This window comes from Mesocricetus auratus, unplaced genomic scaffold (assembly GCF_017639785.1).
Source record: "Mesocricetus auratus isolate SY011 unplaced genomic scaffold, BCM_Maur_2.0 Super-Scaffold_15014, whole genome shotgun sequence".
NCBI lineage: Eukaryota > Metazoa > Chordata > Mammalia > Rodentia > Cricetidae > Mesocricetus > Mesocricetus auratus.
Window position 1 is genome coordinate 15511594 of NW_024429186.1, and position 14845 is coordinate 15526438.

The 14845-nt window shown below is 37.6% G+C and overlaps 1 protein-coding gene across 4 annotated transcripts in view; it reads right to left on the reverse strand.

Moving 5' to 3' along the window:
- Ppp4r4 (protein phosphatase 4 regulatory subunit 4) overlaps nucleotides 1-14845 on the reverse strand; it is a 95186-nt gene that overhangs the window by 60853 nt on the left and 19488 nt on the right. For 2 of the 4 annotated variants that reach the window (XM_040742568.1, XM_005068367.4), the window contains exon 3: nucleotides 5836-5938. The exons of 1 other annotated variant lie outside the window; for it this stretch is intronic. In XM_040742568.1, coding sequence (XP_040598502.1) covers nucleotides 5836-5938 — 103 coding nt within the window. Of the gene's footprint in view, nucleotides 1-5827; nucleotides 5939-14845 lie in introns of those variants that run through there. One more of the 4 variants, XM_040742569.1, reaches the window with a different exon arrangement.

The following is a 14845-nucleotide window of genomic DNA, read 5'->3' on the forward strand; positions in this document are numbered from 1 at the left end:
TTCATCCTAAGTGAGACAAACATGGTAAGTACTCACTCATAAGTGATATTAGCTGTAAAGGATAATCATGCTACAACCCACAGCTCCAGAGAAGTTAGGTAATAAGGAGGGCCCAAGAGGAAACGAATGGATCTTGGGGAAATAGAAGAGATCTCCTGAGTGTCCTGGTGCAGGTGGGGATGGGAACTTAAGGGATCAGGTTGAGGGGTGGATGGAGGGGAGAGTACTGAAAGAGATGCCTGGAAGAGGGTGCATTTTGGGGTCAGGTAGAAACGTGATGCAAAGGAAACTCCCACAAATCTAGAAAGATAACCTCAGCTAAGACTCCTAGCAATAGTGCATACATAGCCTAAACTGGCCATCCATTATAATCAGATTGGTGACTAACCTAATTGTCATCAGAGAGCCTTCATCTAGCAAGTGATGGAAACAGATGCAGAAACCCACAGCCAACATTAGGCTGAGCTCAGTGAATCCACTGAAGAGAGGGAGGAAAGACTATAGGAGTCAGAGGGGTCAAAGATATCACAAGAAAACCTACAGAAAAAAGTAACTTGGCTCATAGCAACTCACAGAATCTGAACAACCAGGGTGCCTGCATGGGACTGACCCTGTACATAAATGGAGCAGTAGCTTAGTCTACTTGTGGGACTTCTAACAGTGGGAGCAGGGGCTGTCCCTAATGCTTTGGCTGGCTCTTAGAGTTCTACTCTTTATACAAGGTCACCTTGCTCAGCCTTAATACAAGGGTGGGGAGGTGCTTAGTCTTGTTGCAACTAGTTATGCCATGCTTTCTTGATACCCGTGGGAGGCCTGCCATTTCTGAACAAAAACAAAGGAGTGGAATAGGGGAGGTGATGGGGGGGTGGGGCACAACACACACAACACAGACAACTTCCATCAGGTTGTTGTAGGAAGTTGTTTAACTCAGCTGTCTCTTCCTCTGTGTGATGTGCATCATAGAACTGTTGTCTGGACTAAGAGATTCAAATGTATAAAACACTGAACCGTGTACAGCATCTGACACCCAATAAGACCTTAGCAAATACTTACTATAGCTATTTTCTGTTCCAAACACTGCACATTTTCTGCTGTTCAATATTATGACATTTTTGTAACAAAATATAAGTAATAAACAGTGAAATTAGTTCAAAAGTTCAACAAGAAAAATGTTTGATACTGCATTATAATGGAATCTGTTATACTACCTTAAGTGTAATTATATCACCTTCATTTGTAATTTTATAAAAGGATACAGAATTTAGAAGTTTATCTTGACAATCGAAGTCCCTTCACTTCCAAATGGCATAAGCACAAGTTCAATATTTAATGTCTCAGAATTCATTTTAAGTTGTAGAGAAATACTATATCAATAATGACCATAGGATTAAATTAAGTAACATGAATAAAATAACTATATTTTGAAGTATTTTCACATTTATAGCACTTAAATTGGAAGTCAAAAATATTTTCTTTCTTGATTCTTACTTAAATTCCACCTTGAGACAGGTACACAACATCTCTGCTTTGAACATAGTTTAGAAAGGAAATTTTGGAAATTAATGAAATTAGGTCAATTATAATCCTAATTTTGTTGATGGCATTTTAATATTTTATTTTGATTTTGATTTTTGATTTTATTTTTAGTTGTGTGTGTTTGCATGTGCAAGTGTGCAGCACATGTACACACATGAGTGTAGTGTCCACAGAGACTAGAAGAAGGAATCAGATCCTTCAGAGCTGGAGTTACAAATGGTTGTAAGCCATCCTGTCTAGGTTCTTCGAACCACTCAGATTCTCTAGAAGAGCAGTATGCATTCCTAACTGCTGAACCATCTCTCCAGCCCCTCCTGTTTTAAAGTTTAACTTCTTAGAGTCCTACTTTTATACTTAATACAAGGGTGGGGGGGTGTTTATTCATCTAGGCCAGGTGTGGTGGTTCATGCCTTTGATCCCAGCACTTGGGAAGCAGAGGCAAAAGGATCTTTTTGAGTGTGAGGACAGCCTTGTCTACATAGAAAATTCCAGAACAGCCAAGACTACCTAGAGAGATCTTGTCTCATAAAAGGGGTGTGTGTGTGTCAAAATTCTTCATCTCTAAAAAAGTGAAAATAGTAGCCTTTAATATATATTTTAATTAAGACACATTAGTAATGATTAAATGCAAATGTAGATTTAAAGAAAGCAAAATATCATCCGTACAGTTTTTTAATGTGTGGGACAACATCCCTTTTCCTTAATTCTTTTAGGTGAAGCAAGGGGTGAATTCTGAAGTCTGGAGTCATAAATATGACAATGCCCTTGGGAATAATTACTTCCTACATGAAATATTTACTGCTTGTATTTTTACTTTCTCTCAAAGTGAATCATGAGAGACCAATATTAGCAAGTATGTAGATTATTATCACCTGAGTGAGGACTCAACAGACCTTCTACTAACACACAGAAAACAACCAGATGCTCACACCAACCATTTGGAAGCTGCTCCCAACCCCAACCCAAATGGAATTCATTCACTCCAATCCAATCATCCTGGTAAATTCAACTGAGACACATATACACACCACTCCACTGCTTTAATTTTAATCCAACCTGCCATTGACTCCTATAGGCCCAGTACTGAAGCTCTGTAACTGTCCCACTCTATCTAGTCTGTGCGCTACACATTAATCAAAATGGCATAAGATGTAAATGAATTAAACAACTAATGTTCAAAGTCTCCAATAGCTTTCCACTGTCCTCAAAACCAAGGCCATAGGCATTTTTCCAGCTTGTTCCCTGTTCACACTCTACCCCTCCTATTAGCCCAACCACACTGAACCTCTGTTCCATGAGGTTCTTGCATCTCAGGCCACCTGCTGTTGTCTTGGCCACAGTCTTGCTAAGAGGCTCTCCTTGTCCTCCCAGTTCATGGAAGGTCTCCTGCTAACTTACTACTTTGTCTTGGTGTCCCAGTTTTGTTTTGATTTTTTACATTCAGAGCACTGTCACAAATGACAGTCAGCCTTTTGTTTGATTACTTGTTAGAGTCTGGGTCACCTCTGCACTACAGCCTTCTAAACAACAAGTTCCCTGTCTTTTATTCATCTCTACTTCAGTGTTTACAACTAAGCCTTGTACCCAGCAAGTAGTTCTCAGTAAATAAATACAAGTAAATAAATACAAGTGAGCATAAAATGCCATGATTACTGAATGCTCACTGTTGCATAATGTGGATTTAACACAAAATCAACTAAGAAATCACCAGGATAGCAAGGTAAACAAACTGACTATGAGAAATATATTATCACAGCTTATCACTGAAATAAGCCAGGTACTGAAAATGTGCCAGCCTGAAGTACCAGTAAGTCTTGATGATCTCTGAGAACAATGATTTTAAAATTGTCTGCAAATAGGCATAGTTTCACCATTAAAATGGACTGATAAATGTTTGGCCATCTTCATCACTGTTGTCCTATAGAGTCTATCTCCTGAGCTTCACTTGAATGTTTTTATGCAAAGCCAGAACCACACAGTACTCCACTGCATGCTGCTGACTGGTCACTTCACCCAACTGCATGACTTAAGGACTTTTCTGATGTGGGGTCCCACAAGAAACCCCTCTACTTTTTTTTGTATCTCCTTCAAACAGTGCAGGCAAGAGAGATGGAGGTCCTAATAAATGCTTGCTTACTAGCTATCCTGAAGAAAGAATGAAGAGCTGGAGCTATAGCTCAGTGGCAGAGTGCTTGCCTAGTTTGCACAAGCCCCAAGTTCCAGCCCCAGCACTACATGAACTGGGCATGGGGATGTAAGCCTCTAATACTGGTGATTGGGACCTAGAGGCAGGAGAATCAACAGAAGCTCAGTGTCATCCTCAGCTACATACTGAGTTCTACACCAGCCTGGGCTACATGAGATTCTGACTGGAAACTAATTAGTTAAATAGAATAAAAAAGAAGGAAATCATTGATCAATAAATAACAATTTTCTTAAAACAAATTCATTAGTGGATATTTGTTTTGAATCTAATTAATCAGTTAATGTTCTGTACTAAAACCATATCTTCAGTCAGACATGGTGAAACATGCCTTTAATCCCAGCACTCAGGAAAGAGAAGCAGGCAGATCTCTGAGTTTGAGGTTAGCCTGGTCTACTGAGAGTTCCAGGATAGCCAGGGCTACACAGAGAAGCCCTATCTCACAAAAACAAAAAGCAAACATATCTTCTATAACTCAAGCATAACTTACAGTTTCAGAAGATACATTTGAAACAGCATATAAATATGTTGTATATATGAAATAAATGCATATTCACCTTTCTTTTTTTAAGGGAGGTGTTTTGATGCTGGGGCTGAAATGAACCCAGGTCCCCACACAAAGTTTCTTAGGAGTTACTTAAGTGCCTTCACTATGAGCACATTAGCAAAATTTTGGCAGAACTATTTGAGAACCTCCAAAGGTTGCTCCTGTCTACGTTTCACCCTTTATTCTTGTTTTATACAACTGGATGCTAGGGGCTGAGAAATGGCTGCTCTGCCAGAGGACCTGGATTCAATTTCCAGACCCCAGATGGCAGTTTACAACGATCTAGTCCCAGGAGATCCTGATAACCTCTCTTGGCCTCTTTGGGAACCAGGCGTGCACTTTGGACACTCAGTCTGACTTCTGTGGACCAGACTTAGTTAACTCAACACAGTATGCAGAATGTTTGACATTTCTTACATTAAAATTAATTTTCTTACTTACATAAACTCTTCTCTACCATTTAAGTGGTGCCTCTGGCTGTCATGATAACAATGTTAGGTCAGTTAACACTACCAAAATTAAATATAAAAGTAGGCTTGATCTATATAAGTTTACTCACTTCAAAATTAGGCATGATTCTGGGAAAAAAAGACATAACAAAGCTTAATGCATTCATGAATCACCATGATAGCCAGTAAGAATTCATACTGTCTAATAGAAATGTGGGCTTCTTATGAAAATGATGTAAGTTGGAATCATGCTATAAATAATTCCAAAAAAAGTTCAAAGATGGGCTAATGATTACAGCTTTTAAATATATATAAATTAATTTGTAAATAGTTATAACCAAATGGAAAACTGAAGGTAAGTAAATAAAACTCACTATTAGCAAATATTATCTCCAATAGCAGGCAACCTCTGACCCCATTAGTGGTTAAGACACTACAGAACACAAGGACTGCTGTCTGGATTGCTCATAAAATACTTGTTTTTAAAAAAAAAAGGAGTTCTTTGCATGCATACAGGTGTGAATAAATAATAGATATTAATTATTAAATATCTAGCATGATATAATAATAATCAACAGGCATTATGTACTTACAGAGAAATGTGACAGTAGAGAAAACTTTATGTTTACAGCATGAAACTAATTCTCAAGAAATTTAGAAAGGAATGAAATCCATGTAAACTAAAATTGTGATGACCATAATGAACTTAATTTGAAATTCTTCAGAAGTCACCACAAGCCCATCATGCAGGATCTTAGTTATTTACTTTCAGTAGTGAAGACATAAAATTAGTGTACTAATTTTAAAAATAATATCAAATGATATATCTATAATTTTGTAAAGATGTTTAAATTTTGAAGCTATTAAAAATCTACCTTTAAAATGTCTTTACTGAAAATCAACAAGGAATTCTTTATAACTAATTTTCCTAAATATTTTATCACAATTTAAAATAAACATAATAGCATTTCTTCTACTCTATTAGTAGGTATAAAAGATCAGTTATCAAAACTCTGAAAATTTCTCTCAATAGTGACAACATGCTACTTGGGGAAGAAGAAAAAAAAGAGAAACTTAAATCTTATTTCATACCAACTTACTCTGACTTTGGGTAAGACTCTCCGGAGTGTCTCAGTAGGATTCTGTCGCATCAAAAATGGAAGATTTGCAATCACACTTGTTCCTTGGATATCTTGACCAGCACTTACAAGGAAAATGCAAATTTTTAAATTCAAAATTAGGAGCTGAATTTTTAATTTAATGGGTTAATTTGAAAAAAAAATGACAGCTTTTAATGACTTTCCACAATGTTTTAAATACATCATTGAGATACAAAAGTAAAACCAAATATAAAATTTTATTAAATAGTCTTATAACAAATACATGTGGACATAAGTAATGCTGAAGTAAGATTTCCTGTTTACATACATATCATAAAGTGTCAACAATCTTAATACTTTAAGATTCTACCACATTTTCTCTGTGATCTGACAATTTACTATACATTATAAAGATATATAATAATACAAGATAGTAAAATAATAGTTATAGCAACAGCTAAAATAATCTAAGCAAAACCACAATGTTCAGTGCCCTGAAATGGCTTGTAGAAATTGTCTTTGTAAAGTGCAAGAAACTTCTGAAAGATACACTCAAAGCTCTTATAGGCTACTAGGGCATTTTATACAATGCCTTTTTGGTCTAGCATGCATTAAGGCTTTGTTCCCAAAATAATCTCTGTGGTATTCTAGAGGCCTAAGTACTTTGGGAAATATTCAAATTCTTTTGGAAAGAACATTTCCATGAACTACAAATACTTCTTTAAAGTACAGCCTGAGTGATATAAGTTTTGAAAGCATGGCAAGTGCCAAAAGGAAATGCCACCTGTTCTGAACAGATACCAAACACATTGAATGCTTATGACATAAAACTTATTTATTTACATACTTTTAATAAATTAAAATTATTTTTACTTCTCTTCAAATAGAACTGTGGTCATCTAAAAAAGAATAGGCTCATATATTTGAATATATGGTCCCTAGTTGGCAGAACTGTTTGGGAAAGATTAGGCCTTGTGGCCCTGTTGGAGAAGGCATGTCACTGGAGGTGAGCTCTGAGGTTTCAAAAGAGCCATTCTGAGTCTCCCTTTCTGCCTTAAGGTTGTGTTTCAACATGTTAGCTCTCAGCTACTGTTCCAACACCACGCCTGCTTGCCGGCTGCCACGCTCCCCATCATGATGGTCCTAGACTCTAATCCTCTGAAACTGTAAGAGCCCAGTAAATTCTTTCTTTTAAAGTGTTTTATGAAGGAACAGAAAAGTAATTATGACAAGAATTATTCATGATTTTATGAAATGTATGTGAGTTTTAAATATAAGGTTTTCAAATACTTTTTAAAGTAATATGTTTGTTTCTTCAGAATTCTGCAAGGTTTTTTTTTTCAGCATTGGCCTACTGAAGTACAGCAGAATATGGAATAGACAGTATCACAATCATTTCACTGTTCTTACCTTTATAAGTAGATCCTTTAAAGAAAATAATGAAGAAAGAAAAAAGAACAGCATGAAATACCTGACTGTGCTAATCTAGGAAGATGGTCAGAAGGTAGAAACTAAAGTTATCCCAAAAAATTACTTGTCATAGGTTGAAAGGTAACCCTAAAGTATGTCTACATGCCAATCCTGAAATGGGATAGATCCTGAGATGAAAAGATTATTCTGAATTATCTAAGTCTAGGAACATGCGTGTATAAAGGAGTTATCCAGAGGAAAGCACAGGGCAGGGTGAAGGCAATTTGACCACAAAAATGGAGATGGGAATGATGTAGCCACAAGCTAGGGTATGCTGACACAGGGAGCTAAAAGAGACAAAACTGGGTGCATCTCTAGAGTTCCACTGGTTTCTTCATTTGGGGCTTCTGATCTACAGAACTATAGAAGCAATATTTCTTGTTGTTTCAGGTTAGCCAGTTTGTGGTAATGTGTTACATAAGCCACATAAACAAATACACTACTGTTGTGATTTAAATTTGAGTATAGGCTCATATGTTTGAATACCTGCACCTCAAAAACAAAACAGTCAATGTTCAAAACTACAACAGGTAACAAAAATGCTCTAAAACCCTGCAAATAGGAAGATATCCTGAACCATACCTTCAGGGTTTAAAGATTATAATTCAATTCTCTCTGTGTGTGTGTGTGTGTGTGTGTGTGTGTGTGTGTTTAAAGAGAAAATCAGGCAAAGACTAATAGTCCTTATCACAAAAGACAGAGCCCACAAAACATATAACTATAATCTACTATTTGTCTAGAAAAGAAAACTAAGAAAATGCCTAGGACACAAAACATCACAGTCATCTTTAATTATCAAAATGTAAAACTGAGGTCATAGAACTCAGCAGGAAGTTGAAAAATGATTCAACTAGAAAAAAAGGGTGAATGAAACAATCACTGCTGAAACAAAAAGGAGAAATTTTAAATGTAAAAATAAAAATTTGAAAGTAAAATGATATGAAGGAATGTAATACATAAAATGAACAAAAATAAAATATGTTGACAGGAAGAATTCAAACAGGAAAACCAAGCAAGGAATTTCATTTAAGTTAAAAACATTTTAGCCGGGTGTTGGTGGTGCACGCCTTTAATCCCAGCACTCGGGAGGCAGAGGCAGGCGGATCTCTGTGAGTTTAAGGCTAGCCTGGTCTACAGAGCGAGTTCCAGGACAACCTCCAAAACAATACAGAGAAACCCTGTCTCAAAAAAACAAAAACAAAAAAAATTTTTTTAATTGGCTATGGTGGTTTGAATAAGAATGGCCCCCATAGGTTATATATTTGAATGCTTAGTCACCAGGAAGTGGGCCTATTTAAAAAGATTGGAAGGATTAGGAGGTGTGGCCTTGTTGGAGCTGGGCCTTGAGGTTTCAAAAGCCCATGCCAAGCTCAGTGTCTCTCTGTATCTCTCTTGGCCCATGGATCAGGATGTAGTGCTTAGCTATTTTTCCAGCATCACACCTGCCTGCTGCTATGCTCTCTGCCATGAGGATAATGGACTAAGCCTCTGAAACCGTAAGCCAGCCCTGAATTAAATGTTTTCTTTGATAAGAGTTGCCTCGGTTATGGTGTCTCTTCACAGCAATAGAACACTAAGACATAGGCACTGGACATAGATAAGACTGGCCCCACTAACAAAGAATATGGGTGAGGAGGGGCTCAAAGGACACCACCAGTTACTGATAAACTACTGGAAACTAATATTCTGGAAGGAGGGAACCACGGTATCCAGTTGTCTGCCCACTTTTGAGCCTAGGAGGCTCTGGAGAATAGTTCAATCCGGTTGTTAAACAGACCTGACAAGTCAAACTCAGTGGGAACACAAACAAAACAAACAAAAAGTCATGAATATAGAAAACATTTGTATGAAGGAGGGAAGGAGGCAGAAGGAGAGAGCTAGTAATCAGAGTACATTGTATGTACACATGTGTGAAATGGTCAAAGAAAACATTTCTTTAAGGATTGGCAAAATGGTTCAGTAGGTAAAGGTAATTACCTGTAAGCCTGACAACCTGAGTTCAATTCCTGACACCTATATCCAGGTGAAAGAAAAACCTAACTCCACAAGACTGTCCTCCAGCCTCCACATACATGCCATGGCCAAAAAAAAAATCAGGTAAATATTTTAAAATTTTAATTAAGGGCTGCAGAGATAGCCCATTGGTTAACAACACTTGCTACTCTTGCAGAGGACCCAGGTAAGATTCCCAACACCTACATGGTGACTCATTTCCATCTGCAACTCCAGATCCAGGGAATCTGATGCCCTCTTCTGACCTCCACAGGCATCAAGGGCACGTGTAGTGCACACACAGGTAAAAAAAAAACATGCATATAAATTTTTAAATAATTTTTATAAATAAAAAAAGTGAAAGAGCATACCATAGTCCCAAGAAATCAATACAGTGCAACCATCACTTAGATAAGCTGTTGAACTTTAAAGAAAATAAAATTATTTGGGTATCCAAATAAAATGATGAACACGTTGCTTAACAACAGAAAATCATGCCATCACTGATTCTGATAGCAATATATTAACAAAGCAGTAATGTTTCAGGGGCTGACACTGCTTGCTATACATAGGATGTAAACAGGAAAAAAAGAAAGTGAACCTAAACCATAATTCTCATAATTATTAACAAACACAAAAACTAAATTTCTATAATCAATTAATATCTGGCTCTTCTCCTGACAGGAAGAAAAAAAATGTACCATGGATAACATAGTGGGCATCATCAGTTAACAAGGAACTAAGTTATCCAGTGATTTAGCTATTAGTGAACTCCCCCTTTCCTACCTACCTGTTTGGGGTCCATAAGACATCTTTTGCCATCACAATATACTGTTACCAGATGGTTTCAGTGCAGAATTCTACCAGAAATTCAAAGAAGAGCTAATACCAGTTACTCCTCAAACCGTTGCACACAATAGAAGCAGAAGGGTCATTGACAAACTCGTTTTACTAGGCTACAACTACCTTGGTACCTGAGCCACACAAAGACACAACTAAGATGGAGAACTACAGACCAATCTCCCTCATGAACATTGATGCAAAAATACTCAACAAAATACTGGCAAATCAAATCCAAGAACACATCAGAAAAATCATCCACCATGATCAAGTACGCTTCATCCCAGGGATGCAGGGATGGTTCAACATATGAAAATCTATCACTGTAATCCACCATATAAACAAAATGAAAAAAAAACATGATCATCTCACTAGATGCTGAAAAAGTCTTTGACAAAATCCAACACCCCTTCATGATAAAAGTCTTGGAAACATCAGGAATAACAGGAGCATACCTAAACATAATAAACGCAATATATAGTAAACCAACAGTCAACATCAAACTAAATGGAGAGAAACTCAAGGCACTTCCTCTAAAATCAGGAACAGACAAGGCTGTCCACTCTCTCCATACGTCTTCAATACCGTACTCAAAGTTCTAGCTAGAGCAATAAGACAACAAAAGGAGTCAAGGGGATACAAATTGGAAAGGAAGAAGTCAAACTTTCATTATTTGCAAGTGATATGATAGGATACATAATGGACCCCAAAACTCTACATGGGAACTCCTACAGCTGATAAACACCTTGGCAGGATGCAAGATTAGCTTTTTAAAAAAATCAGTAGCCCTACTATACACAGACAATAAATGGGCTGAAAAAGAAATCAGAGAAACACCACCCTTTAAAATAGCCACAAACAACATAAAATATCTTGGGATAACACTAATTAAACAAGTGAAAGACCTGTATAGCAAGAAAGAAAGTAAAGAAGATACCTGAAAATGGAAAGATCTCTATGCTCTTGGATAGGTAGGATCAACATAGTAAAAATGGCAATCTTGCCAAAAGCAATCTACAGATTCAGTGCAATCCCCATCAAAATCCCAGCACAATTTTTCACAGATCTTTCTCAGGCAAATGGATGGAACTGGAAGAAAACATCCTGAGTGAAGTAACCTAGTCACAGAAAGACAAGCAGGGTATGTACTCACTCATATATGGATATTAGACATAGAGCAAAGGAGTACCAGCCTATAATCCACACCACAAGAGAAACTAGGAAACAATGAATCCAAGAGAAGTACACATGGTCCCCCGAAGAAGGGGAGGGGGATGCTGGGCGGTGGTAGCGCACGCCTTTAATCCCAGCACTCGGGAGGCAGAGGCAGGCGGATCTCTGTGAGTTCGAGGCCAGGCTGGACCGACAGCCTCCAAAACAATACAGAGAAACCCTGTCTCGTAAAACAAAAACAAAAACAAAAACAAAAAAAAAAACAAAAACAAAAACAAAGAAGGGGAGGGGGACAAGAACCCTTCAGCAAATTGGGAGCATAGGGAGGAGGGAGAATGGAGTAGAGAACAGCAGGAGGACTAAAATAAAATTTTAAAAAATGTAAAAAAAAATTTTCATTGGGCTGTAGGCAAACCTGCGGAGCATTTTCTTAATTAGTGATTGATGAAGGAGGGACCAGTGCATTGTGGGTGGTATCAACCCTGAGCTGGTAGTAGGCTGAGCAAGCCATGAGAAGCAAGTCAGTAAGTAGAACACCTTAGGCCTCTGCATCAGCTCCTCTCACCAGGTTCCTGCCCTGCTTGAGTTCCTGTAAGCTGAATAAACCCCCTCCTCCTCAGGTTGTTTTGGTCATGGTATTTCATCACAGCAATGGTAACCCAAACAAAGAGCCTCTGCTTAAACGCACATTAAAGGAAAATGTGAAGACAATCTGAAAAATGGTTGCCAACAGGACAAAAGAGACATGTTAAAGTGGAGTGCTGAACTGGAATTTCTCAAGGTTATGAGCCTGCAGTTAGCCTTTGCTAACTTTGGTGACAGTCAGGGTAAACATAACAAGCATGTGTGGTTAATACATAGTTCTACTACCAGCACTGAGTAGAAGGGACCCAAAACAATATAGAGATGTCAGTGTAAAATCTTCTACTTAATGCAGCATATACAATCTTTAAATGTTATCTGATTAATCTTACCCTTTTTGTATAAGCAATTTAAGCTTCCAAGACTTCAAAACTTCCAGATTTCTATTGAAAGCCAAGCAGAAAAAGCACTCAAAGGTTGCCCCGTGGATCCTTTCTGCCCTAGTCTTTAGGGAATGCTCCTTTTTAGGATACTCAATAAGAAACAAAAAGGATGCAAACAATTCATTCTAAAGCCACTCAGAAAGCCATTTCTCTAACAATGAAAGGAACTGGGTTAATCATCTAAGTTGTACACCAGAGGTTAAAAAGGGAAGAGGAGAAAATATAAGACTAAATAAATGGATGTAGGACAGCTATCTTTCAAATTCTAAATTAGTGTTACTAATTATTTGCTTTCCCTTGGGAGATGCACCTATTTAAAAAAAAAAAAAACTCTTCAGTGATAGATTAAGCCAATGAAAACTCAAGCATTTGTTACTACAATGAAGTTTGATTGTCACCGTTGCCACACCCTCTGCTGTGATAGTAAACACCATTCAGGTGACTAAGTTACCATCTGGCAGTTTCCAACCTCCTCTAGTCAAGGGTGTTTTGCTAGGATCTTATACACGCCATGCCTGGCACACAGGCACAGGGTAAATACTTATTTCCTCTATTTCACATCCGCATTCATTCTACTTCCATTGTCAAAAGCTGGCTCTTATTACCATGTCCAGAACCTTAAACTGATCTCCCTTGCTGGCAAGAACCCTGGACTTTGCATTTTTTCCATGGTTAAGACCAGTTTCACACTCATGGCAATTCTAATTCCTCAGCTCTCGATTCTCCACTTTCTAACATTAACATTCCCTCTGGTTTTGTTTATTCTGTGCCAAATTGTTTTCACTACTACATCAGTAGCACTTTCACCAAAAACGTTATTTCTTTGCTTCTCCTCCAATAACAAGATAAAACAGTGTCTGTTATATTGCACACCAGGCACTAGGCTAACAAACACTTGACTTACTTTCCCATAGGATAATTCTCACAATAATCTTAGCAAGTAGATAGATACTATCACAGGCTACATTCTATTTTCACTTTAGGAAGATAAAGGTTTCAAACCTGTCCATCCTGCACAATTCCAAACCTATGCTGACAATCACTATCTTACACAGTCTCTGCTATGGTTGGATGTGTGAATATGTACCAGCTCATGTTGGGACCCCTGGCCCCCAGATGAAGTGCTATTTGGTAAGGCCTCAGAACACTTAGGAGATAAAGCCTAAGTGGCAGCCATGGAACACTAATACAAACTAAATGCATAACCAGAATCAAACCTCTCCTTCCATTTTTTTCATTCCACTCTTGCTCCTAAGCTAAGCTATGCATCTCCCTACTGTGGAAGAATGCACAAACTGATTATCAATTTGAGATAACCAAGGAAGGAAGGAAGGTTGATTTGTGTGTGTGTGTGTGTGTGTGTGTGTGTGTGTGTGTGTGTCTGAGGAGGCAGGCTGAGTATGGTGTCACATACCTATAACATCAAGCAACAGAAAGAATAAGAAAGTTCAAGAGTAGTCTGGTCTACATAGTAGGACAAGAGGGAAGGAAGGAGGAAGGAAGGAAAGGAGGGAGGGAAGTAGGGAGGGAGGGAGAGAGGGAGGAAGGGAGGAAGGGAGGGAGGGAGGGAGGGAGAGAGGGAGGGAAGAATGGAGGGAAGGAGGGAAGAGAAAATGAGGCTACCTATTCCAGTTTATGAAAGCCTTGTCCAATTTCACAAAGTTGCAATAGTCAAACTGAAATGTATGTAGCTCAATGGTAGAATGTTTACATAGCATATAAGGAACTCTTGAGTTTGATCCCCAGTAATTACATGAATCTGTATTTTTAAAATATTGTCACTAGTCTAATATCCTACTTCAATTATCTAAAAGTTCAAAATTCAAAGAGAAGACATATTTCTATGATAAGAATGTTAAATATATAGCATAATGTCCTCTCTTTTCCTAACCTGAACAATCCATTCAGTTTACTTAATCCTAAATCAGTTAGTAAAGAAAGAAGTGAAGTAGATGCTACCTGAAAAAGATGGGATGACACAGTCACTACTGCATCTGAGAACTTCACTTACTACTACTATTTGACTAAGTGCAGGGTTTAAATGACCTGAGTTCCTACGGAGTCAAGGAGCTCTTCCTAGTAGCTCTCACTTAAGATCAAAACACAACACAGAAATTATTGACAGTGTTTGAATATACAAAGAACTGGGTGTTAAACAGGCCTTGATTTAAGATCATAACAAAAACCAAACTTTATATAGTTAATTATTTCTTCATTCATCAAAATTAACATTAAATCTTCCAAACAAAGCTCTAAAAAGTTATAAACTCAGAGAACCATCAAACCTGATCACAATCACCATATTTAGTATCACAAAAAATTAATATATATCTTTTAACATAACTAAAGTAAGATACAAGAAAAATTAACACTGAAGGCTCTGTTTACTATGTGAGACAAAACATTATTCCTACAGCATCTCATTAATTTTTATATTATAGAAGAAATATATTGCTGTAGTTTATAGTTGTGTAAACTGAGACCCAGGGAAGGGAAAATGGCTCACTCAA